This window comes from Drosophila elegans, unplaced genomic scaffold (assembly GCF_018152505.1).
Source record: "Drosophila elegans isolate 14027-0461.03 unplaced genomic scaffold, ASM1815250v1 contig_520, whole genome shotgun sequence".
In the NCBI taxonomy this organism is placed as follows: domain Eukaryota; kingdom Metazoa; phylum Arthropoda; class Insecta; order Diptera; family Drosophilidae; genus Drosophila; species Drosophila elegans.
In genome coordinates, this window is record NW_024545903.1 from 1,559,996 (window position 1) to 1,582,713 (window position 22,718).

The 22,718-nt window shown below is 38.4% G+C and overlaps 3 protein-coding genes across 8 annotated transcripts in view; 1 reads left to right on the forward strand and 2 right to left on the reverse strand.

Moving 5' to 3' along the window:
- Window positions 1–126: 126 nt before the first annotated feature.
- LOC108137535 lies at window positions 127–2,385 on the reverse strand. 2 transcript variants are annotated; one of them, XM_041709796.1, is made up of 4 exons: window positions 2,295–2,385; window positions 940–994; window positions 513–887; window positions 127–451 (listed from the first exon to the last, which is right to left on the reverse strand). In XM_041709796.1, exons 2-4 carry the CDS (start codon window positions 977–979, stop codon window positions 393–395), a joined length of 474 nt encoding a protein of 157 aa, XP_041565730.1. In that variant the 5' UTR covers window positions 980–994; window positions 2,295–2,385; the 3' UTR covers window positions 127–392. The 2 variants fall into 2 exon arrangements, with proteins under 2 accessions (XP_041565730.1, XP_017114747.1); XM_017259258.2 differs by lacking the exon at window positions 2,295–2,385 and having other exon boundaries at window positions 513–891; window positions 940–979.
- A 922-nt stretch (window positions 2,386–3,307) lies between these two features.
- LOC108134629 (centrosomal and chromosomal factor) overlaps window positions 3,308–22,718 on the forward strand; it is a 72,938-nt gene continuing 53,527 nt past the window's right edge. The window contains exons 1-3 of one of the 5 annotated variants that reach the window (XM_041709830.1): window positions 3,308–3,411; window positions 4,837–5,122; window positions 10,144–11,759. In XM_041709830.1, coding sequence (XP_041565764.1) covers window positions 10,155–11,759 — 1,605 coding nt within the window. In that variant the 5' untranslated portion in view covers window positions 3,308–3,411; window positions 4,837–5,122; window positions 10,144–10,154. Of the gene's footprint in view, window positions 3,412–4,697; window positions 5,123–10,143; window positions 11,760–21,870; window positions 21,999–22,718 lie in introns of those variants that run through there. The other 4 variants (XM_041709829.1, XM_041709831.1, XM_041709832.1 and 1 more) reach the window with 4 other exon arrangements.
- Window positions 15,568–17,802, reverse strand: LOC108137536 (esterase B1). Its single transcript, XM_017259259.1, has 2 exons — window positions 17,634–17,802; window positions 15,568–17,565 (listed from the first exon to the last, which is right to left on the reverse strand). The coding sequence occupies exons 1-2, from the start codon at window positions 17,678–17,680 to the stop codon at window positions 15,912–15,914; spliced, it is 1,701 nt and encodes a 566-aa protein (XP_017114748.1). The 5' UTR covers window positions 17,681–17,802; the 3' UTR covers window positions 15,568–15,911.

Below are 22,718 nucleotides of genomic sequence, written 5' to 3' on the forward strand. Positions count from 1 at the left end.
AAACACGAAAAGTATCTCTGCAGTGGATATTACATAGTCAATAATAAATGTTAACAATGTTATACTATATATACATATATATATATATATACATATAAAAGAAAACCAATGAAAAAATCTTAAATGTACCTTATCTGTTGTTGTTTATTATTTGGGAAGTGCAAACTTCTTTTATAGCTCTTTTATGTTGGAATATTTTATTTAATCTGGACAATGTGCTCACGTTAATCTTTATTTTCTTCCGGCTTCCTCTACAAATTTTCATTTTCATTTAATAGTTTGGATACTTCTTTTTCTCTTCTTATCTTGACTTGTCCATCGTCCAAAACTGAATTCGAAATAAAACTGTTTTCTCAAAAAATGTTCATCAATTTCCACTCATTTGAAATCATCTAAACCCCATCGACTTTTCCTTTCATGTCCTTCTTTATAAGGGCCTTGGCATCCCTCCCTGATGGGAAAAAGGAGTGTATTGTTTATAGATAACCTAGGAATTGAGTCTATGAACCTACAAACATGTTCGATCAGCATGCGCATTAACTTCAAACTTCCTACATTTTGATGTGGTTCGACCTCCCCAATGTGGTTCTCTAAATTGACCATATCAACGGGTTTGGTTGGCTCCACTGTAACCTTGAAAAAAAGTGGCCACTTTGGAAATTTGGGTACAATCTTACCCCGCAATTCCGTTTCCATTTCGCCCTTAAGACGTCTTAGATATTGTGGAATCCTATATACACGACCCCAAATTGGATGCCGCATTTCCAGCAAGGTTGTTGCCCAGCTAGTGGAATTTTGTATAGCAATCGAGTTATTGGCCAATGCTATTTCACCTGGAAGATCGTTTTCTACAGGTACTCCGCCAACTTCGGGCAAGAAGCTTAAACCTATCTTGGATATAGTTTATAAGAATCGCTGTTATGCTGTCGAAAAACTTACTCAAGGCGAGTGGAATAATAAAAATCAGTTTTGAGTTCATTTTGATGATGTATTACAGCGTGGGCCCAAATAACTGTCGCACTTTTTCAAAGCTTCGGCACTCTTAAACAAGTGCTTCTATTCTTTTGTTTTTTCATTTCTTCTTTCTTTATCTTATTTCGTAACTAACGGGGTTTATTGCTGATAAGATCAGTGCAAGTTAGAATTTTGGCGACGATGGAAGCAAAACGGGAGCTAGTGCAAAACTTGCATTTGCAAGGAAAAAAACAAGTGAAATTGTGAAGTTGCTAAAAAATCTCAATGTGAATAGGCGATTTGTTCAGCGCACTGTGGCTCGATTGAAGGCAACTGGAAGTGTTGATATAGCCAAAAAAACTGGTCGGAAAAGAAGTGTTAGAACCCCTAAAATAATAAAGAATGTGCGTGAAAGAATTAGGCGAAATTGTGCGAGGTCAGCTCGAAAACTAGCCAATGAGCTGAATGTGAGCCGCAAAACAATTAGAAACATCATAAAAGATGACTTGGGACTGAAACCTTACAAAAAAAAAGAATTCATGGTCTGACAGAACGTCAAAAAAAAATGCGACAGGAAAGAAGTGGGCAGTTACTTCGGCGGCACGCAGGTTGCAATACTGTGTTTTCTGATGAAAAGTTGTTCATATTGCAAAAAGCCTGAACCCGCAGAATGATCGGGTGTATGCAGCAAGTATGGAGGATATTTCAACAGAAAAATTGCTGTTGAGAGATTCCAAAACACAACGTCTGTCATGGTTTGGGGGCCATATCTGAAAAAGGTAAGTTACCCCTTCTTTTTATCGATAAAGGCGTGAAAATCAATGCCAAATATTATTTGGATGAAGTGCTTGTGGGCCATTTTTATCCCCATGCATCAAAGCTGTTCGGGAATAAGCCATTTTGCTTCCAGCAAGACTCTGCTCCGGCTCATAAGGCCAAAACTGTTCAGCACTGGTGCAAAGATAACATTCCATGTTTCATGGCTGTTGATGAGTGGCCTCCATCGTCACCAGATCTAAATCCTTTAGACTTCTGCATATGGGGTTACATGCTGGATAGACTAAAGGATTTAAAAAAGATGAATTTGGAAAAGTTTAAGCGACACTTGACAAAAATTTGGAATGAAATTCCTGATGATGTGGTGCGTGCCGCTTGCAATAGTTTTAAGAAACGTTTGAAGCTCGCCCGAAAATACAAAGGGGAAAGATTAGAACTTAAGTCTTAGTAATGTAAGCTATATTAATATATATTAAATAAATAATATTTGTTACTTAAAATATCTCATGGTTTGTTTTTTATTTCAAAAATTAAGTGCGACAGTTATTTGGGCCCACCCTGTAGTTTCTGATTATTATTACAGTGGATTTGAGGTTGAAGTATAAGGCTTTCGTGTACTGCTTGGTAAGTTATACATATGTAGTTCGAATTAAGGTTTTGGAAACACAAACTTTTTTTGACAATTGTCAAAAAGCCATCTGCAAAAACTATGTAACTATTAAATTTAAAAATTGCAATAAATTTAGTAACTATATTAATTATAGTTCAAGCTAAAAATTATTCAAGATATTTGGAATCTAGGAGCTAATGATTAGAACTTATTTAACAACGTTAAATAATAACCAAATATAAAAAAGTTATATAAAACAGCTGAACATAAGTAAATACTAGTATCATTTTATGAAATTAGCAAAAATTATGTCTTCTCTTAAAGATTAAAATATAAAATCTTATTAGATTTGGAATGGTATGTTGCTTAAACATATATTTGTAAGATCTTTTATAGAATTTGCATTAAACGAAAATAATATTTTTTAAGAAGTTATCAAATAATTTAAACCTATTAAGGTTTTCTATTTATTTGTTTATTTGAGGGACGTCAAGCCTATTTATTTGGTTACAGTTGATTAAACATTTTCTGAATAATATTTGTATTATTAATTGTGACTGAATCGTAATCGTAAAATCGTAATCCTTACGTTTAATATACGTTGAACTATATTCTTATTAATATTTAATTTGATATCCGCGTCTTTTGAAATCTATCATCTGTTTTAAAGGTGGCGCCAATAAGTGGCAAAAACGCGTTAGCACCAAACTCAATATGAGCAGCAAATGAGCAACAGCTGATGGCCTGCTTCTTCTTTATTTTTTGAATGTTACGCGTAGAATCATTTAAATTTGTGGTAAATAAAATCAAGTGAGCCAAGTAGATTAAAGCAAGTAGAAAAAGTAATTAAGTTAAGTGCAGTGAACAAGAATAAAATGCAATGAATTCCATCAATGTGGCCACTCTGTCGGCCAGGTGGCAATTTCGCCGCGGTGTGTACACACTGGTCGCCACTGCTGGTCGGCTCTTCTTCTTGCCAATGCTGCAATTATATATCGCTGTTCCGTCGTCTCCGCCGATCCACCTCCGCGCTAAAATTGCCAAAAAGCCTCAACAACCGCGAATATTCCGTAAATATTGCAATTGCACGGTGGCGAAAAATGTGCCAAATAAAAGGGTTATAAAAACAAACGGCATAACACACAGAAACACTCACGTACGTGAGCAGCTGACGCCGGCAGAGGCAGCGACTGCGGCAGAGGCAGCAACAAGCAACAAAAGCAAAAGGCAAACAATTGGATAAGCGCTTTTTAGGTGTTATAACTACGGGTAACTTAACAAGTCCAAGAGTTCAGCTTGAAAAGTTAACGGTTCCAAGGTCACAGCGCTGAAAAACAAAAAAAAAACAGCGACTATTTAACTGTATTGTTGTTGTTTTTGCTGCTGCTGCAACAGTTGCAGCGAGATTGTGTGTGCGTTGTGTGTGATCGCGATCATCCGTCTCTGTCGCACTCATTTCGCATGTGTCGCCGGTGAAATGGTGTCGCCTTTCGCTGACGACGCCGACGTCGTGGCCAGCGTCGCTGCCGGCGTCAGCGCAGAGAGACCACCGCAGTGGCCATGAAACGAAATTTGTTCTGAATTCTGTAAAAATGTTTACAATGCGAACAACATACACTAACAGAAATCGAAAGTAAACAACGTTAAAAATTAACCAAAGAAAAATAGTTACATAAAAACAGCTGAATATAAGAAAACACCAGTGCCATTTTATTAAATAAACAAATCAATATCTTCTCTTAAAGGATTTAAATACACTACCGGAATTCTTTTAACAGAAATTAACACTGACAGAAATCGGAAATAACCAATAAAAAAAAAAACCTTTTTAATAAATAGATCAAGTCGATATCTTATGCTTAAAGTACAATATATACAATGCTATCGAAATACACGGCAAGATATCGAAGCAAAACATTAATCTATTACCCGTTAAAGCACAAAAGATGAAATACAAGCCTAATACCATAGTAAATATTTAATAAGTCGATATTTGCTATCAACAGCATTAAATGCACTGTTGAAAACCAAGTAGTAGTCATTAGATTTCAGGCATGCATACTTTAAAATCAATAAATTAAACAATAATTATATCAAATACAATTTTAAAACAAAAATAATAAAAAAAAACATCAAAAACAGCGGAAATGCTGTGGCCAAAACTAAAAACAACTATTACAAACTGTCTCAAAGGAAAAAGGTCTAAAATGTTTTTTCGTAAAGACACTTTAGTTCCTTTTATTTTTATTCAATTTGTTTAATTCCGTTAGTGATATAAAAATAAACATATTAATATATAAAATCGTTTGTATAAGCAATACAAAATTTTTAAAAATTTTTATAATACCCATTTTAGATTCCGCCCTGTCTAAAATTAATAAAAACCTTACCGGTTCATTCTAAATGACATGACACTGTAAACACAGAAAATAATGGGTATTTAAATCACCTTTATTACCTAAATTGCTCAATTCAAATATCCGAAATTTCACTAGTGCTCTTAATAGCTTCAAAAGCAAGTGAAGAAATATAACCAAGAGTGTTAGTAAAAATAAAAAAACATAGAAACCCCAAAGGAAAGTCGAGAAAAGTGCCTACAACCAAATGTGTTTTTCCTGATGTTAAATCCCTTCAATCCCCTTATCTGGCTTTAATTCCCGTAAAGCCCTTTTTTCACCTGCTTCCACCTTTAAGCGTCGCAATAATTCCCCAACAAAAACAAGCACATGAGTTGGATTAATAGGAGTCAACTGGAATAGGCCGAAGCACACCGGAGCACAGGTCAGTATCGGAACAATCAGGCCATATTAACTGCCATCAATCAGTTAAAATATTAAAATACCGTTTGCTCAATTGAATGGTTCGCCTTGAATCGGTTGAAACCGGTTACCGGTTACCGGTTGGGTTCGCAAGCCGGCGAAAGACAAAATTGAAAATTCAATTAATTTTAATCAATTGCAAGTTGACGGTTTGGTTTCATTTGGTTTCAATCACATGTGTCCGCCTCGAACTCAACTTTTTCATAAAACTGCAATTAAAAATTGCGTAAGTCCAGGCAAACGAGCAATCGCAAGTGGTACGGTTATGTCTAGCGTTATAATTATTTTAATACTATTGTCAAATATGACAAAAATTTGATGGATGCACATCAGTGATTTAAAATTAGAGATACCTAATTATAATTACTTAAACATTATTTTTATCAATTAGCTTAATAACAAACTTTTAGTTCAACCAACCGATTTAATTAAATCTCAAATTATTTTATTTGTGAAATCGAGGAAACGAAATAATCATTAAAATGGCAATTTAATGAGGCAGACGCTTTTTCCAGAAAAAACCAACTCCATGATAAATAAAATGAAAATCAAAATAAAACGGATGATTTATACAATAATTAAATATGCATTTCGTCTGTAGTACAAACATACATACACATATCGGTTCTTTATTTGTCGCATTTGGTTTTAACTTTAAAGAGCGACCACGGTTATTAATTTAACCTTTTTATTTGGTCTCTTTTTATTATCAGGTCCGAAAACCTGAATCTGAATGCACAATGGAGCCTTCTCTCCATATCCCTGCGCCCCTTTTAAAGGTCCAGTTTTTTCGTGCTCTTAATGGAAAAAATGTTGAGCGGTCTTTGTTTTACTGCTTTTATTTGTTCCTTTTTTGTATACCCTTCCAGGGGGTATTATAATTTAAAAAAAAAAAATTGTATTTAAAAGTTCGTAACGCTATAAAGGATGTCTCTCCGACTTACTTAATCTTAAATTTACATTAAGCTTTGGTAGCTTTTGTTTAATTTACTTAATTTAATGCTTTAATTAAATGCATTTCTCTCTTAATAATAAATTAATTGATAATAATAATATTAATAATCTTTATAATTAATTTATTGGCTATTGATATTATTAAATTTAGTGATTGTGCTACCTGGACAGATTCTAAAAAAAAACTATGAAAAAAAGCTATTGATTATGATACACTGCCACATCCCACAAATAGCAAAATGTATTATCATTTTTTGTCGTATAATAATTAATATCAATAGCTAATAAATACGTTTATTAAAATTGATCTTAAAAAATATACAAAATTTCTGAAATACCGAATGAATAATGGACCGAAATGGACGCTCTCAATTTCGATCCCTATCTTTCCATTCTTGTTTTTGATTGTTTTTGTGTCTGTTGATGTTGCGTGAGGAGGGAGACTGTGAGGTTGGAGTTTTATAAAAATTGCGGAGGGCGTAGGGGTGTACAGAAGGAAACCGATGTCCTGCTATAAAATTGCATGTCCATGTTGTTTTATTTGATTATGCGCGTGTGTGTGTGTGGGTGCGGATTTTTGCTGTTTGTGTTTTTTGCGAGAGTTTATTGCGCGGAATGCTATTTAATAAATTCCATTTTCGACTCCCACTCCCCGCTGGCTGTCATATCGCCATGTTTTCGTTGTTGCATCTCGTTCGGGATTTATCTGTCCATTCAGTTCTTGCTTTTGCTGGTCTTGTTTCCGCTCTCCATCTTGTTTGGCCAATGCAAATTTTAAAATTCAATTTCGCTCGTAACTTCAATTGCCTCAAAGGCTAGCCAAAAGCTTGGAAATATGAAATATGAACATCCGTAGAAAACATCCTTTTTTGGCTCGCTACGAATTCATATTTCACTGCGAGATTTATTATTACATTTTTCCCCAATTTTTCCCCAAATGCATCTCACTTCCCGCGGCGTTTAGTTTCTTTCCAGCAAACTGGCACAAAAATAAAAGAATAGATAAAAAGCGACGAACAATGAAGATGGCAAAACTTAAGCACCTTAACTCACTTTGCTAGCTCCACACTGTAGAGTCTAGAGCAAGAACTCGAAAAAAAAACTCAACATATAATCGAAAAGAGAGCGAAAGAAAAGAATTTCCAACAACGCTAAAAACTTTTTCGAGCAACGCAACTTTTTCTTTTTTGTCCTGAAAAGTTGTACAATGCTTCAGCCCCCGTTGTTATTGTTATTGTATGCAACTTCCGCTACAGCTATAACTGTAACTATAGAAAAAACAAAGCCAAGAACATCGACGATAAGCGCGAGTTCAATGGTTAAAGCTAAACTTTTTTTTTTTTTTTTGGTGGAAGAAAACTTTAAGCAATGGTTCGCTGGGTTTTCTATTTCACTTGTTCTGGTTATGCCACGCCCTCAAAAACAAAAACAAGGACATGAAAGCCGTAAAAATGTTCCTGCGAGCTGCTGGGAAAAAAAAAACAAAAACTTTTTAAAACAACTGCAAGGGGGGTGTAGACAGGGGCAGGTGGGCGGCAACAAAAGCAACAATATTCAAGTGCATTCACAGGCAAAAACTCTGAAAACATACTATACTCACAGTTGCGGTCAGCAAAAGAGATGTTGACATTTGACAAATAACTATTTCCAAATAAAAAAATTCGAAAAAAATTTTCCCCTATTGTGTATAATGAAATTGATTTTAAATTGATTATAAAGAAGGTTAAGTACAGAAAGCAAGAATTTTTTGCAAAAGGCCCTTGACCTTTGCCAACTCAAACAATTAAGTGAAAAGTGTCGATGCCTAGAATTGTAGTAAGGTAAATAAACTTTACTAAATCTAAAAGAATATTTGTATGATTATATCAAAAATAAAAATTAATATCTCTTACATGATAAATTCAAATAGGAAATACCTTTAACTTAACCCTAACTGTATAGGCAACACACTAAAACAAAAAAAAAACTGTAAACAACTCTTAAAAGCTTGAACCAGAAAAATAAGGGGAAAATACAAAATATGGGCGCTCGAAACTACATTTTCCACCTGCAGCTGGCCAAAAAGCAAAAACAATTGCTTGCCCACCTCTTTAAAAGCCACCAACCCAAACAAAAAATCAATAAAAATGCGCATAAATAAATTAAAAATAATTGCAATATGAAAAACTTCCTTTTTGCATGCTTTTGCTTACATTAAACAACTTTATTATGGCCACTAAAATGACTGCTGGAAAATTGTTAACAATTTTTGTAAATAAATAATGAAACATTTAATTAGTTGAAGCAAATACTATGATTGCATAATGTTGAATTAGAAATAAAGCAATTCAAAAACAGCGTACCCATTGTTCAATTGTTGTTTCCGTTATGATGAGAATCGCTAATCGAGGGCAGCACAAAATTGTTTAGCGAATTTGCTGTGGGGCAGCAGCCTGATTTGACTCATATAGTATGTACTTGATAAAGCGAATTAGCACCATTCGGATGTGGTCCGTGCTATAAACAAATCACACCGATATATTTAGCCAGGCGTCCGACCGGATTTATCTGGAACTCTAGAGTGCGAGATATATGCTAAAATCTTCGTACATCTGATTTCATATTCGAGGGGCTTTCCTCTCCGCTGACTTTTTCTTTCCCGTTTCGCTCGTTATTAGCTCCATATTCAGTTGCTCTTTCGAGTGTCCGACTTGCGTCACATGTCTGAAATTGTTATACATATTAATGAAAACAAATGCGCGTCGCACGAAAAACGAGAAGCGAAGTAAATCAAATCAAATAAAATCACATCGATTCAGAAACAAGAAGCAACGTCCGACAAATCGTCGAATCACTTAAACATGCAAATATTTTTTTTCTTTTCTTTCCATCGCTTTTTTTTGTATACTTCCCACATTGATGCCCAGAGCTCAGAGATCATGATCGCTGAGTGATGCGGGTTATCGCGAGACCCGCACTGAAATAGGTTATCGCCATCGGTGATCGTTCGATTAACGTGCATCGATTTTGTGATCACAAACGCTGCCAACTGCGCTGGAGGCTGGTCGCCAGAACGGGGATCATGGAGAATAAAATACAATCTGTTCCTGGTTTATGACTTAATTCGCAGAATTTGGGAGTCAAATGGCCTCTTAAAAAGTTCAAAATATGTTATTATTTTTCAAAGAAATCATCAACATATTTTTAACTTTTTACTTGTGACAGAGTTTTGACTTTTAGATTAAAATCAACAGGTTTATTGTTTATACTTTTGTTTATTATATTATGTTATTTAAACACCATTGATGAACAAAATAAATAACTTTTGATGAAAACTCAATTATTTGAAAATTTAAATTTGAGGGTTTACGTGTCTTAAAACTTGAAGGGTCTTAATGAAGACGTACCCTACCCTTTACTCGTAGAGTACTATATTCGTTGAAAAGTATGTTACAGTCAGAGGAAAGCGTTTACCACTCTACAACGGATATATATTCTTGGTCACAATTACTAGCCGATTTGATTTAGCCATGTCTGTCTGGCTGTCCGTATAAACGTCGATAACTCGTAAACTTGTTGGCAATCAACATGCAGGTTCTAGTTTTAAACACGCAGCGCAATTGTAAATCAAAATTTGGCCACGCCCATCTTAAAGCCCACAAATCGCGAAATTCTGTCATGTCAATCTGAGCATGGTAGAGGCTAGTTATTGGGCAGTATTTATTTATTCGGTCAATATCTACGACAGACCCACAATTTTCCAAATCGAACTTTTATTATAGAAGTAATTTGCAATTAAGTTATATTATAACGTCATAAAAGAGCGCGATAGAACGAAACACCTGTTAGCAGGGGTGTAGTGTTGGCGCTGCACTCCGGCAGATGTCGCCACTTAGAATCTAATTGTTTTCTGTGCTTATATTTCTTTGGAAATTGGTTAGCTGAGTAAGATTGATTTAACTGAGAAAACATACAAATGTTCGGTTTAAGTTTAGTGAGATTAATTTAAGCAATTTCTAACGTCTTTGACTTCTATTTCTTTCATTGCAGCTGCTGATATTATGGAAAAAGCGAAGGCGTATATCAAAAATGAACTTCGCGGTGGCAGCCAGCTTTCCGAGCCAGCAACCACACCGAACCCGACCTCGCCGGCCTCGACTGGAACGCTCCAAGCGACCAAGCAGCCTTACGCGCCCGTGGAGCTGATGCCCTCACCCGGTGCAGCGGCTCATCGCAGCAGCCGGACTCCCGGCGAGCAATATCACTTGGGCTCTCAGCCACATGCCGCTCAGCACTACTATGCCGGGGTCAAGTCGACGGGAAGAGCTTCAGCGCCGCCAGATCACCATCATGTGCCCATGACCATTTGTTTTGTGTGTGGCGGACATGGTGGCTATGAGCCGCAACCGCTGCGCATTCGTCACAATGCCGAGCGTCCCGCTGAATCTTATTTTCCCTTTTTGGAGCGTCACGACCCGCCGAACGGATTGACGGGAGTGACGCCTGGCCAGGATTACGTGTGGGCCTGTATGCTCTGCTTTCGATCCCTGAACGAGCAATGGGATGCCTACGAGCGGCAAAAGAAACCCCTGCTGCAGCGCATCTACCACATGAAACGGGTGGACGGAAAGGGCTACATTGGAGCCGATGTGGCCACACAAAGCGAGTATGCCGCCCAGGTTTTGGGTTTGAGTGCTGAGCATCTCACCCAGAATGGCCTGGTGGAGGGCCACGGTGATCCCTATGCCTTGGCACGCCACTACTCGCCGCAGTTGCAGCAGTCGCATCACCACCACCACCACCACAGTACCTCAAGGAATGCCTCACCCTCGCCGAATCCCAGTGCTGCCGGCGGTGGCGGTGGCGGCGGTGGTGGTGGTGGTGGTGGTGGTGGGGACTTTTATCCCAGGAACTCGACGCCGTCGAGCAGCCACAACAGATACCTGAGCAGGCCACAATCACGGGACATGCCCGTGGCCTCGCCCTCATCGCGACCGCCCAGCGAGCCGCCGGCCATGAAATCCGCCGGCTATGCCCAGCAGAAGTTCAAGCTAAGTCCGGCACCACCACCGGCTGGCTATCAGGGCCAGGCGCCGTATCATCCCGCCCAGTATCAACAGCTGCAGCAGCAGACGGCCGCCTATCATCTGCTGCAGCAGCAGGTGAACGCTGGCGGCGGAGCAGCCGAGTCGGCCCACTACAAGGGCAATCCCTACAGTGCGTTGCCCTCGCCCGGCAGTGCCCCACTGGGACCTCCGGCGCCGTCCACTTTCGAAGATGACAATGCCACCGTGCTGGACTTACGGAACTCCTCGAGTTCCAGTGCTCCACCAACGCCTCGTCATGGATCGATCATCAGTTCGGTGGCGCCGACCAGTCAACCGCAACCAGAAGTGGGAATCCTGGACCTCTCCATGCCGGACAAGAATTCCATCACCGAGGTGTGCTACGTGTGCGGCGATGAACAGCGCAGGGGAAGCCTCATCGAGCTGAGTACGGTGAAGCCAAGGGAAACCGGAAGACCAGGGCAAGCTGTGGCGTATTTCCCCCTGTTCAACGAACAGCATCCGCGGCCAGCACGCTCACGTCCCAAGGATCCGCGCGGCATGATCCAGGCTTGTCTGCCCTGTTACGAGGACCTCATACAGCAATGGAACGCCCACCAGGTGAGTTTGCAATTCAAATACGGGGTTCTCTCATTGGCATATATGCATATGGAGCAGATTCATCCGGCCTCGCTAGCGATTTTTTTTTCATTCACATCTCGATCAGAAATGGTGTCGAGGTTTTCAGTTGAATTTTTGGCACTTGGGTCTGATTTCTTTGTTCTTATGGTAAACTTGGGAAAAGTATTTTATTTTGCAGAGAAGAAAAGTCTTCGTATTTCAGTTTACATAAGTCAAAAAATAATAATATTTCACCTTCCTTATATAAACTTAAAAAGAACTATAAGTCAGATGGTTTTCAATTAAGCAATCTGAAAAATCTGATATACTTGTTTTAGCTATGTCATCAAAATGAATTCCTGCGAACTCTCGAAACTTAAACATTCATCTCCGCAAAATAACCAAAAGGGGGGTTCGCTTTAAGTTAAACCCCCCACTCTATACGCACATATCCACATAAAATGTATGAATATGCAAATAGAAATGTTTATAGATGCTAGCAGCATACAAACCATCGTTTTTCCAAATATTTTGTGAAAATTTCAATATTGTGCACTCTCGCATAAATAATGGAATTCAATAAAAATGGTTAGGGGGCGGTTAAAATAGGGGGAGCACACGCTGCGTCGAAAAAATGAAGAGGAAATGCAAAATGCAAAATGGAAAATGGAAAATGGCAAATGGTAAAAACAAACCTTGGCAACCAAACCAAATAAAACAAAACGCAGAAACAAATTTACGAGAGCAGTGTTTCGCGTCGCACGAATCAAAATAAACAAAAATATGGCCACAGCACCCAATGTGCGGATGATGATGACCATAACGATGAGGCTGTGCCATGGCGATGGTGATGATCATGATGATGTTGGCGCCATGGAGATTGACCCGGGCGTAAGGCACTCCACTGTGCGAACGATTAATCAGTGGGGTCGTCGTCGTCGTCGTCGCTTTCGTTGTCGTTGCCATCGTCGTCAGCCTCCACATATACTTTAGTACTTTAGTATAGTATATATTGTACACCCCCCCCCCCCCCTGTCCCGCCGCGCAGAGGGAATTATCATCATCCACCAACAATCCACACCACTGTGGATCTGTGGATCAAGGAGGGGTCACGCGGGAGGAGACCTCGTAAAGGCGGCGAATGTTGTGGGAATTTTGACCGCAGGGTCGCTTGTGTTTCTGATTAAATTTTAATAGCTTTCCGCGATTATTTCGCTTCTTTCGTTTTGTTTCGCATTTTCCTTTTTTTTTTTTTTTTTTTGTCTTTCGATTTTATTTCTGAATGCGAAAATGTATTTATAAATTTGAGACATCGCCCTGGTTTCGCTCATTGATAGTGGTTGTATAGCTTGTCTCGGGGAGTGGGGCACGAAATTTGGTTTCAGTGTGCTTAGTATTTCTTGAATGATTCACGTGTTATTCGCCTCAATGAAAGTTTCCTTTCCCAAGGGAAACTATGTTATGAAAATGGAAAACCCATGACAGTTTTTATGGCTAAATTAAATAAAGAAATTAGATAGTTTTCTTACAGGTTAATTTTTTGTTTAGGTATTTTGGTTAATAACTCGTGGGAATTTTGTTTTTCCCGGTCTCTAAATGTTATATATGTTTTAAGCTGCAAAATTCCATAAGTTTTCTCATACTTTTAGCTTACAATACGAACGGAAAAGCCGAGTCTAAAACAACTTAAAAAACTCATATATAATGTCATTTAAGTAGTAGAGAAACATGAAATACTGTGTCTATTCTTTAACTCGTACTTACTTCATTAGTTTTATATAAACTGCTAATTGGATTTGGGAAAATTTTTATCTTTTGATTGAACAGGAAAAACATTATTTTAAAATAAACGAAAAAAAAAGTATTGAAAAACATAAATGAATCTGTGCGTCGGTTGAGGCCCCTCAGATATCCACTATAAAATAACATATTTCCTTTTTTTAATAGTTCAGAAAATATTTAGTTTCAGTCGATGTAAAAGAACATTTTTTTGCCGTATTTTCAACGGTTAAATAAATTTCAGAAATTATATTATAAATAGAAAAAAAATTATAAATACATTAATTTCATATAAGTTTGGGCCTCGAAACTTTTGAGAACACCCCAATCGCCACCCACTCGTTCGCACGCAACAAAGCCCGCAAATGTAAATTAATTTGTAGGGGCTCACCCCCCATAGTCACCCATCGCCACCCACCGCAACGAAACCAAAACAATTTGAATTTTAAATTCAGCGCAGAAATTTCCAACATGCCATAAAAATGCAAAACTCACAGCTGGTGAGACGCTGCCTGCGTCGCTGCCGCAGCTCACAGTCGCCTCTCGAAACTCGGGAATGCAATGTGTAAAATGCCGGATAAATAATTAAATGCCATTAATTGGAATTGTGTAAATTTCGCAGGAAAAAGTAAAGCCCAAACAAAAATAAGCGGTGGAAAAAAATGAGTGCGCTCACGAAATAATAAATAAATAAATAAAGACAAATAAAATGGCAAATGCTGCAATGCAGAAAAGGGCGTGAGGGGTGAGAGGTGAGAGGTGAGAGGTGCGGAGTGTCCACAAGCCTATTCAGGAAAATGCAGGATGAATAAATAATCAAACTGGGAAAATCATAGCGACTGGGCGCTGGGCTGAGGCGACGAGACAAATTAATTAAATTTAACCCAGTAAACCATGGAAATTCTCTTTTGGCCGGCTGCCAGAAAAGCAACCAAACCGGGCCTACCTACAGACCAACCAGCGCGTTTTCCTCCCCCAATGACGCGCACCCATTTTCCATTCAACGAAATGTGCGAAAAACAATTTAAATATTTATGCTCAAATTTTATTTAAAGCAAACCGAGTGCGAGCAAACAAAATCAAATCATGAAAATAGTAAGAAAATTTAAATCGATCCGTTGGTCTGGCTCGATGCCAGAACCGAAATAAACGAAAGCCATAAACTATATCGAGGCATGTTATAAACAATTGTATTAACAAATCGCTTAAGATACCCTCTGAAATGTGCAGTAGAAAATTGTATTACATTGATTTAACCATCAACTTTGCTAAATGATTTTTGTACATATTTAAGCAAGATTTAAAAAAAATAATATTCTTTAGAATTTTTATACATACATATGTTATTATTTTATTTAATTTTTACAAAATCATAATACAAAGTATTAACCCCCTTAAGTTTATGTACATTTAAAGACATTTTAAAGGGTAATCCCGACTTTGTTGCAGACAAGTTGATATGCAAATAAACCCAACTTGTTTCTCGTTTGTCTAAAAATACCCTCCATTATAAATCAAGTTTATGTTTGCAATGGCATTATAAAATTCTCCATAAAAGTTCTTTTTTTCCTGTGAAAGTCATTAAACAAAATTTCAAAATCGCAAGGCCTGATTCCCCAAAATCGAAGATTAATTGTTGTTTAAACATTTCATAAATTTATAAGCTTGTGAATGGATGGGGAATGCAGAGCAAACCAGTAAAAGAAGAACATATTATGAGATTGACAACAATGACCTGCGGTATTTCCTTGGCTCCCAAGAATTTTCTGGCAGCCTGCCCAAAAATCAATAAAAGAAGCGCAAACACGACCCAGACACTAGATCCGGATAAAACTGGCTGCGAAATCAATTCCGACCGAAAACTTTGCCATTATAAAAATGGAATAAAACCCAAGAGAATACATTAAGCGAATCATTTTTGGAGTGGGATAATTGGAACAGTCGTCTTCGGTTTATGGGTTATTTCTTGTGTCGTATTAAAACGTTTGGCTTACCCTTTATCAGACCTTGATAAAATTCTTTCTTCGCATTTATTGATTTTGACACTGACCAACACAAAGATTTGTTGTGTTTTCTCTTTCGGTTTATTTAGTTTAAAGTTTGGCATACAAAAATTGTACAAAAACTGGGTTTAAAGCTAATAAATTGAAAAGTATCAAAAGCATCTAAAGACCTTAATATAAAAGTGAAAGTTACAAAGACTATAAAAATACATCAACAAAAAATTATGTAAAACGAATTCGGAAATACAAGATTCATTCTTAAGTCGTAGTTATATCGCCCATTATGAACGAAGAAGCAAATTTGAAATAAGGACACCATATAAAGCTTTTTAATTTTCCTGAAATTATTTGGTTATGTAGTTTAACGTCGTCAGTAGAGACTCTCCCTGGTATAGAAACTATCCCATACAACAAACTGTTTGCTTTCCGGCAATGGCATGAACTCCAGACCATCGGCGATGTTGAGGCAGTGTTCCGGACCACCTGGTCGCAATGGATCCCATTTCACGGGTGCGATAATATCGCAATTGGGATCTCCAGTGGTGGCAAACGATGTCCACATGCCAATCAACCGCTCAATGGTGCGATATTCAGGTGTATTCCTGTCCAATTTGCTGGAGAGTATTCCGTAGAACATGTAGGAGATGTCGTCTGCATGGCACACACCCCTCACCTTCTTGCCGCACTTCAAGATCCTGTAGTGATTATAGTGCGGTGAATCCATATCGAATCGGTATAGATACGTGGATGAGTTGGCCGCATAGGTCAATCTGGCGAGCAAAGTGCGATGAATGTCATGCCAGAAGTTCTTGACGCTCAGAATGTGCAGACATTCGTACAGCTCCATGCTGGATCGTTCAGGATCATCGAAATAGGATTTCTTTAGCCGCCTCACCATCTCCGCCAGCTCATCCTTATCGACGGCATCACGGACCTTCCTTGGAATTATGGCCTCAAAGGCACTCAACATGTAAAGCGGATCCTGCAAAGTGGACTGATACGAGAAGAGTCCCTCGAACGAGGTGCCGCCAATGATCATTGGAATCTGATTGCCCCAGGCGGTGGGCAACTGTTCATGCTGGGATTTCGGAACCACACAATCCTCGCCCACGTATGGTTCGATGACCGGGGCAAATGCCAAGATCTCATAGTCGCGCTGCTCCTCCTGCGTCATAATCGCATTGCAGTGCAGAGTCAGCTTATCAGCTGGTATCTGCTGGAAAAAGTCCAACAGTTGCTTTTCGCTTTCCAAGTCACCGGTGTAGCCGAATTGCTTGCCCAAACGTTGGGGCCACTTTCGATCCGGATGCGTGGCCCAGGCACATAAAGCCGAGCTAGATTGCACGATGGCGCGATGGAAGAGCCCCCTAGCCTGCTCCGATTGCATAAGGATGTGGGTGGAACTACCGCCAGCTGACTCACCCATGACGGTTATATTCTCGGGATCACCATTGAAACTGGCTATGTTGTCCTTGACCCAGCGAAGTGCCTGGATTTGGTCCTTCAGGCCCGCATTGCCTGGTACCTTGAGCGTCTTGTCTTTCAGACTCAAAAAACCCAAGACACCAACGCGATAGTTGAGGGTGACCAGTAGGACATCGTGTTTCATAAAGTAATCCGGTCCGTAGAGATATCGGGAGGCTTCACCTATCTGAAAACCACCGCCGAAAATCCAAACCATCACGGGCAGAGGTTTTGGCGTCTCCAGTTTCTTCGCGTAAACATTGAGGTAAAGGCAATCCTCGGATCCTTCGGTAATTTTAATAATTGGGTTCCTCTGCATCGGTTTTGCCCTGGCAAAGGTGCAATCCCTTACTCCCTGCCAGGATTTCGGTGGTTGTGGGGCGCGAAAACGCAGCTCTCCCACTGGCGGCTCGGCAAAGGGAATGCCTTCAAAAGAGTAGTAGATTTCGCCATCGTAGACCGTTTTGCGCAGCTGACCCTTTACCTGACCATATTTGGTGGTCAATTCTTTGGTCTGACCCGTGCCCAACTTATACTGCACAACCTTATGGGCGATTATCCTGCAAAAAAAGATGTCAAGTTATGATGACTCATCGCACCCGCGTTCGTTTGCAAACTTTGTACTCACTTGGCGCCCAATTTCAGCTTGTCAGTGAACCCCACACGCAAATCCATTTCTGCCTACTCACAATTACTGTACTAAATAAATAGATGTATTCAGAATATACTCTACTTTGGCCGCAATCTTCTCCGACACTTCCAACACGCTCGAACGCCAGGCAGAGACTGAAAATGGTTCTCGCTGCTCCAGTTGATGATAAAATTGTTTAGATAGTCGGCGCGCCCTCGAGTGGGGAGGCCAATGGGGCGACCATAATAATTACCGCTGTTTCATTCCAGTTTCGTCCATATGTGGATTAGTTGATAGCAATATGATACGTTGTACCGCTGGACAATCCCTAATTGAGTTCGTACAGAGCTATATTTTGGTACCAAAGATGATAAGACTCGAGTGGTAGATTGTCTGGAAATCAAAATTTATGGTTAATACAGCTACACAGAGATTTACAAGTGAGGCTAAAGGGGTTAATGTTAGTTTTATATTATAATTATATAAATACTGAGTTCAAACGTCAAGCTAAACCGAAACAGGTTATAATAAATAAACTGGAAGCTAATAATATAAAGGTTGAAATTACTCATTTAGATATTAAACATATTGTGAACATTTTTCCACATTTCAAAAAAGTCATTATTAATATTTTCGTGAATAGTCTTGTAATTTATTCAGGTAAGCTGAATGATATTTAAAAAAAAGGGAAGCACTTTCCAAAGTTTATTACTTAATGCTCAGGCTTGACACTTGCTTACCCAAATAAACCTATAAGTATCTGGTCCTGGTTGTGCGGTCTTTAAACAGCTGCAAAGCATAGAATTTAATTGTACTGAGTGGGTGAAGAAGCAAAGACAAAACGTGGCTGTCATTAATTAAGCATTACAATGCTCCTCAGAGTCTGCCTTTACTTGTGTTGGCAGCTTTTGCCTCGGCAATTCACTCTTTACATTTGCGCCAAACAACGATGACGTAGGCGATGACTTAAGAGGCTGAGTGGGTGGTTGGGTGGCTGGGTGAATGGTGGGTGTGGTGGGCGGTTGCCTTGGTAACGAGCACAATTCTGAACGAGTGTCTCCTGCGGCTTTAGTCCCCTCTCGTCTGTCTAGTCGCCTTGGCCTCGCCTCCTGTTCTTTGACGTTGTTTGTGCATTAGTTAATGTGATTATTTCACACTTCGTCTGCTTTGAACTAACATTTAATTTAGCCCAACTCCCACTCCCAACGGGCTTAGCATCGCCTCTTCCCCTCCCCGGTTTAGTTCGTTTGCCTTCTTTTGTTTACCCTGTATCATTTGTTTGTTTGGACCAGTGTGCGTTGTGTGCGTTTACTTAACTTTTCTTATCACTCTGACTGCGTTTGGGTTCTTGTCTTACTCTTGCATTTGTCTCTAGTCTTTGTACAGGGGAATATTTTAATCCTAACCACTTTCGGACATGTTAAATATTATTAAAGACATTCATAATAATGGTCAACAGAATTAGAGGAATTTTTTATCTTACTGTTTTAAAATTTGTGAATTCTTTTGATGAAACTAATTACAATTTTAAAATGTAGTATAATTAAAATCATACTATCCTAATATAATATTTTTTTACATAGATTAAAAACTATTTTCCATGCTGTACCCGCTCGAATAGTTATAAAGCAGTTAGCTTGTTGAGTTGACACTTAATTACTGGCTTTTCCAAACACTATTCTACAAACTTATAAAACTTAACTGAAATCGTATTAGTTTGCTTAAGTTTTTAACATAAATTTGTGAATTTTAATAATTGCAAGCAATTTAAATCCTTTTTTGAGCTCGAGTGCTAAATCAAATTGCATTTCTTAAAGCCCTTAAGTATTTTGTCTGCGAATTTAATTTAATCTTGGCTCATTCAACCCCTTCTTTTAGTCTTTCAGTTCAATTCAATTTTATTTGCTATTTCGCCTACATTGTTTCCGTTTTTGCTGTTGCCAGGTGGATTATTGGGTCTCTAAGTGTGTCTGAGTGCATCTCCCCCACATTCTCGCCATTCCCGCCAAACGTCCCTCAAAATACCCACATTGTGCAGATTCCGTGCTGTGCTGTTGGTGTTGCCATCGACTAAATAAATAAACATTGCAATCTATGTTGGAGAGCGTTTGTTTGGCTGTGTTGCTGTTTTCTTATTTGCTCCGCTTTTCAGCTCGGCGCCATTGCAATTGCACACAAGCTACGCATTTGTCTATATCCATCTATAGTGATAATTCTCTAGCCTGAACAGACTTATCTCAGCTGTGGGCTTTTTGATAGTATTTTATATACTTTGCATAATTATTGTTAGATTTATTTTGTTTTGACAAGACTTAAACTTTGAGAAATTTGCATTTTTTTTAATTATTATGACTGTTTGGTGCCGTTTTGGTCCCCTTGAATTTAGATATTCAAGCTTTTTAAGTTATAGAGGTAGTAAAAGTTGAAAAAGTTTTGGTCTCAAGTGTTATTACTTGACTTAGTTTGACTTGCAAAAAAATAGTCTTTAAAAAGTTGGAGATACCGAAGTTGGACTGTATCTATATGTGCGCACCATGCATGAGTTATTCGCTCTTGGCATGACGACCTCCAAGTGCCTGCGTCTACTTTGGCCCCTCATCCATTTTGTCTCCCCGCTTTCCCCTGCATCTTCATCGTCTTCTTCTCTTTATAGTAGTGTTTACATGAAGTTGGCAGCGCCTACTTGCCAGAGGTGACGACTCTCGACCCATTGCCCCTCGCCTTGTTCCACTTCTCTCTTTTTGCTACTGTTTTTCCTCATCACTTTTCTTTTTTGTTTTTGCCCTAATGTTTTTTCCTCTACAATTTTTTTTTAGTTCCTTCTTGATTTTGCTGGTTTTTGCCACTATCCATATTTCAGGGTTGCCGTCATCAGAGAATTTTTCAGCCATAAAACTTAATTCAGAATACCGTTGTGTGGGGTCAATTTGGAATTCGATTCAATTAGAATAGTATGTTTGCTAAAATCCGAAAACCAAAACAAAATCAATCAATTTTGTTTATCATGCCAAGAGCACTAAATGAAGCATTCAACTAGACTACACTCTTTTTCTGTGCTTTAATTTGGTTCACGTGAAAATATTTTTTGTAGTTTTTTTCTATTATGATGATGTTTTATTTTATTAGCTTATTTGTAGCGTGAAAAGAATTTAGATAAAATAAAGAAAATATATGCATGCAAAATTGGTGGAAAATTCAAATTCAAATGTTATTATGCATTTTAAAAATTGGTTTAACAATTTGAGTAGTTCCTGCCAACTGGTTTTAAATATATTTTGCTTTATTTGTAACCGATTTCTCATGATCACTGAAACTATTTCATCAGTAAATTAGCAAAATATTAATGTCTTTAATTGACTAGAAGTACTTTTAGATACGATCATTTTGCTTGCTCTCCAGTAGTTGGAAATACTGATTATCTAACTATTAGAAAACTTGTTAATTTTTTAACTGTGACTAATGACCGACTTGTTATTTCTTAAGTAAATATGTATAAGTGCAATTAATGTGACTAGTAAATTTTGCGAACTACGAGTTGTTTGTTACCGAGCTAGTGTTCTTTATAAATGTGAAATTTAGTTTCTGCTGTTAATGGACCACTAAAAATTTGAGGACTACAAAATGTGTCCAATTATGGTTTCTGTAATTTGACTAACAAACCAATTTCTATAATAAATGTTTCTTATTGACGAACCATGAAGTTCAAAAATTACTGCTTATTTAAATACCTTCGATATGAAATAATTTTAAATATTACTGGCTACCGAACTAGTTCCTCGATTTCTCAGCAATCGTTCTTTATCTTTTAGCTGTGTTTACGTTCCCCATTCGCCGCTCCAATTGAATGCGAATGTGGTTCACATCGTTGTTGTTGCTCCGTTTTGGCTTTTCGATTCGTAGACCGTGCGATGTGTGGTTGTGTGGGTGTAAGTGGGGGGGTGTATGTGTGAGCTCCCCATGAAGCCGCTGTCGACGTCGCTACGATTGCGTTGTTTGTTTTGTTTGTTTGCGTTTGTTTTAGCTGCTTTTCTGCCTGCCTTTTGCTTTTTGCCTTTTGCCTTTCGCTTTGTTTTTCTTGCGGGCACAAGAACCACGAGCACCCAACAACAACAACAACAATGAAGCGCAGGGCTCTATCAGCAAAGTCGACGGCGACGTCGCGGCTAGCGTCACTGCCAGCGTCGACGTCGGCTGCGGCCGCTCGATCCGTTCTTGCCGCCGCAGTCGCAGTCGTCAGTCGTCGTCGGCCGTCGCTGGCATCATTATACTACCGTTCCATCGTTGCGCGATTTTCAATCTCAATTCGCAATTGTTTATTGCTCAAAAACGTGTAGGTGTGTGTGTTATCAACAAAAATGCCATGTATGTGTGCCAAATCAAAATTGATAAATGCACAATATTAAGTGTGACAACAACAACAACAACAACATCAGCAACAGCAAAAACAACAAAAAAAACAGCAGCAGCAGCTTAAACGATTGTGTTAATAATAAAGGCAAACAAAAGTTCAATGTCTGTAGTAGCCGGTAACGGTGGCAGTGCCCCAAAACTGGTTTTAAAAATAAAATAAAAAAAAAGTTATAACCGCCAACTTAACGACGCTGCTTCTGTTCAACAAAAAATAAAGTAAAACAAAACTTAACGTCCAACTTTGTGCCCTTTTCCAGTTAGTTAATCGCCGGCTATCATCTTCAAGGGTTAAATGAAAGGTGTCAGACGTTAGTGATGTGCGCGTGATTTTAATTTAATTCATCGATGAGTCACCGTTTGGCTCAGTGTATTTGTTAATCGCATTGCTTGACGGCAGTTCAATGATTTCCATACGGGAACTAATAAACCAAACAACAACCACCAGCAATTGCAGTAATTAATTCAATTTAAAGCAGTTAAAGCTGTTCACTTCATATGCCGTTATAAGTGACAATAAAATAAACTAATAGAAAATTATGGAAATATAGGAAGTTATTTAAAAATTATATGAAGGAAGCATAATAAAACACTATTAAAAGAGGTTGGAATGTGGCTAAACAAACAAATAGGTGAAAGCATGAAAATAAAAACAAATTTTAAATAACGATTTTT

Coding starts and splice junctions, on each gene's coding strand:
- LOC108137535 (XM_041709796.1), bottom strand. CDS start 979: ATGAACTCAAAACTGATTTTTATTATTCCACTCGCCTTGA. Junction 888..939: donor TATTATTCCACTCGCCTTGA/GTAAGTTTTTCG, acceptor TATCCAAGATAG/GTTTAAGCTTCTTGCCCGAA. Junction 452..512: donor CATGCTGATCGAACATGTTT/GTAGGTTCATAG, acceptor TTTTCCCATCAG/GGAGGGATGCCAAGGCCCTT.
- LOC108137536 (XM_017259259.1), bottom strand. CDS start 17,680: ATGGATTTGCGTGTGGGGTTCACTGACAAGCTGAAATTGGGCGCCAA. Junction 17,566..17,633: donor AAGCTGAAATTGGGCGCCAA/GTGAGTACAAAG, acceptor CTTTTTTTGCAG/GATAATCGCCCATAAGGTTG.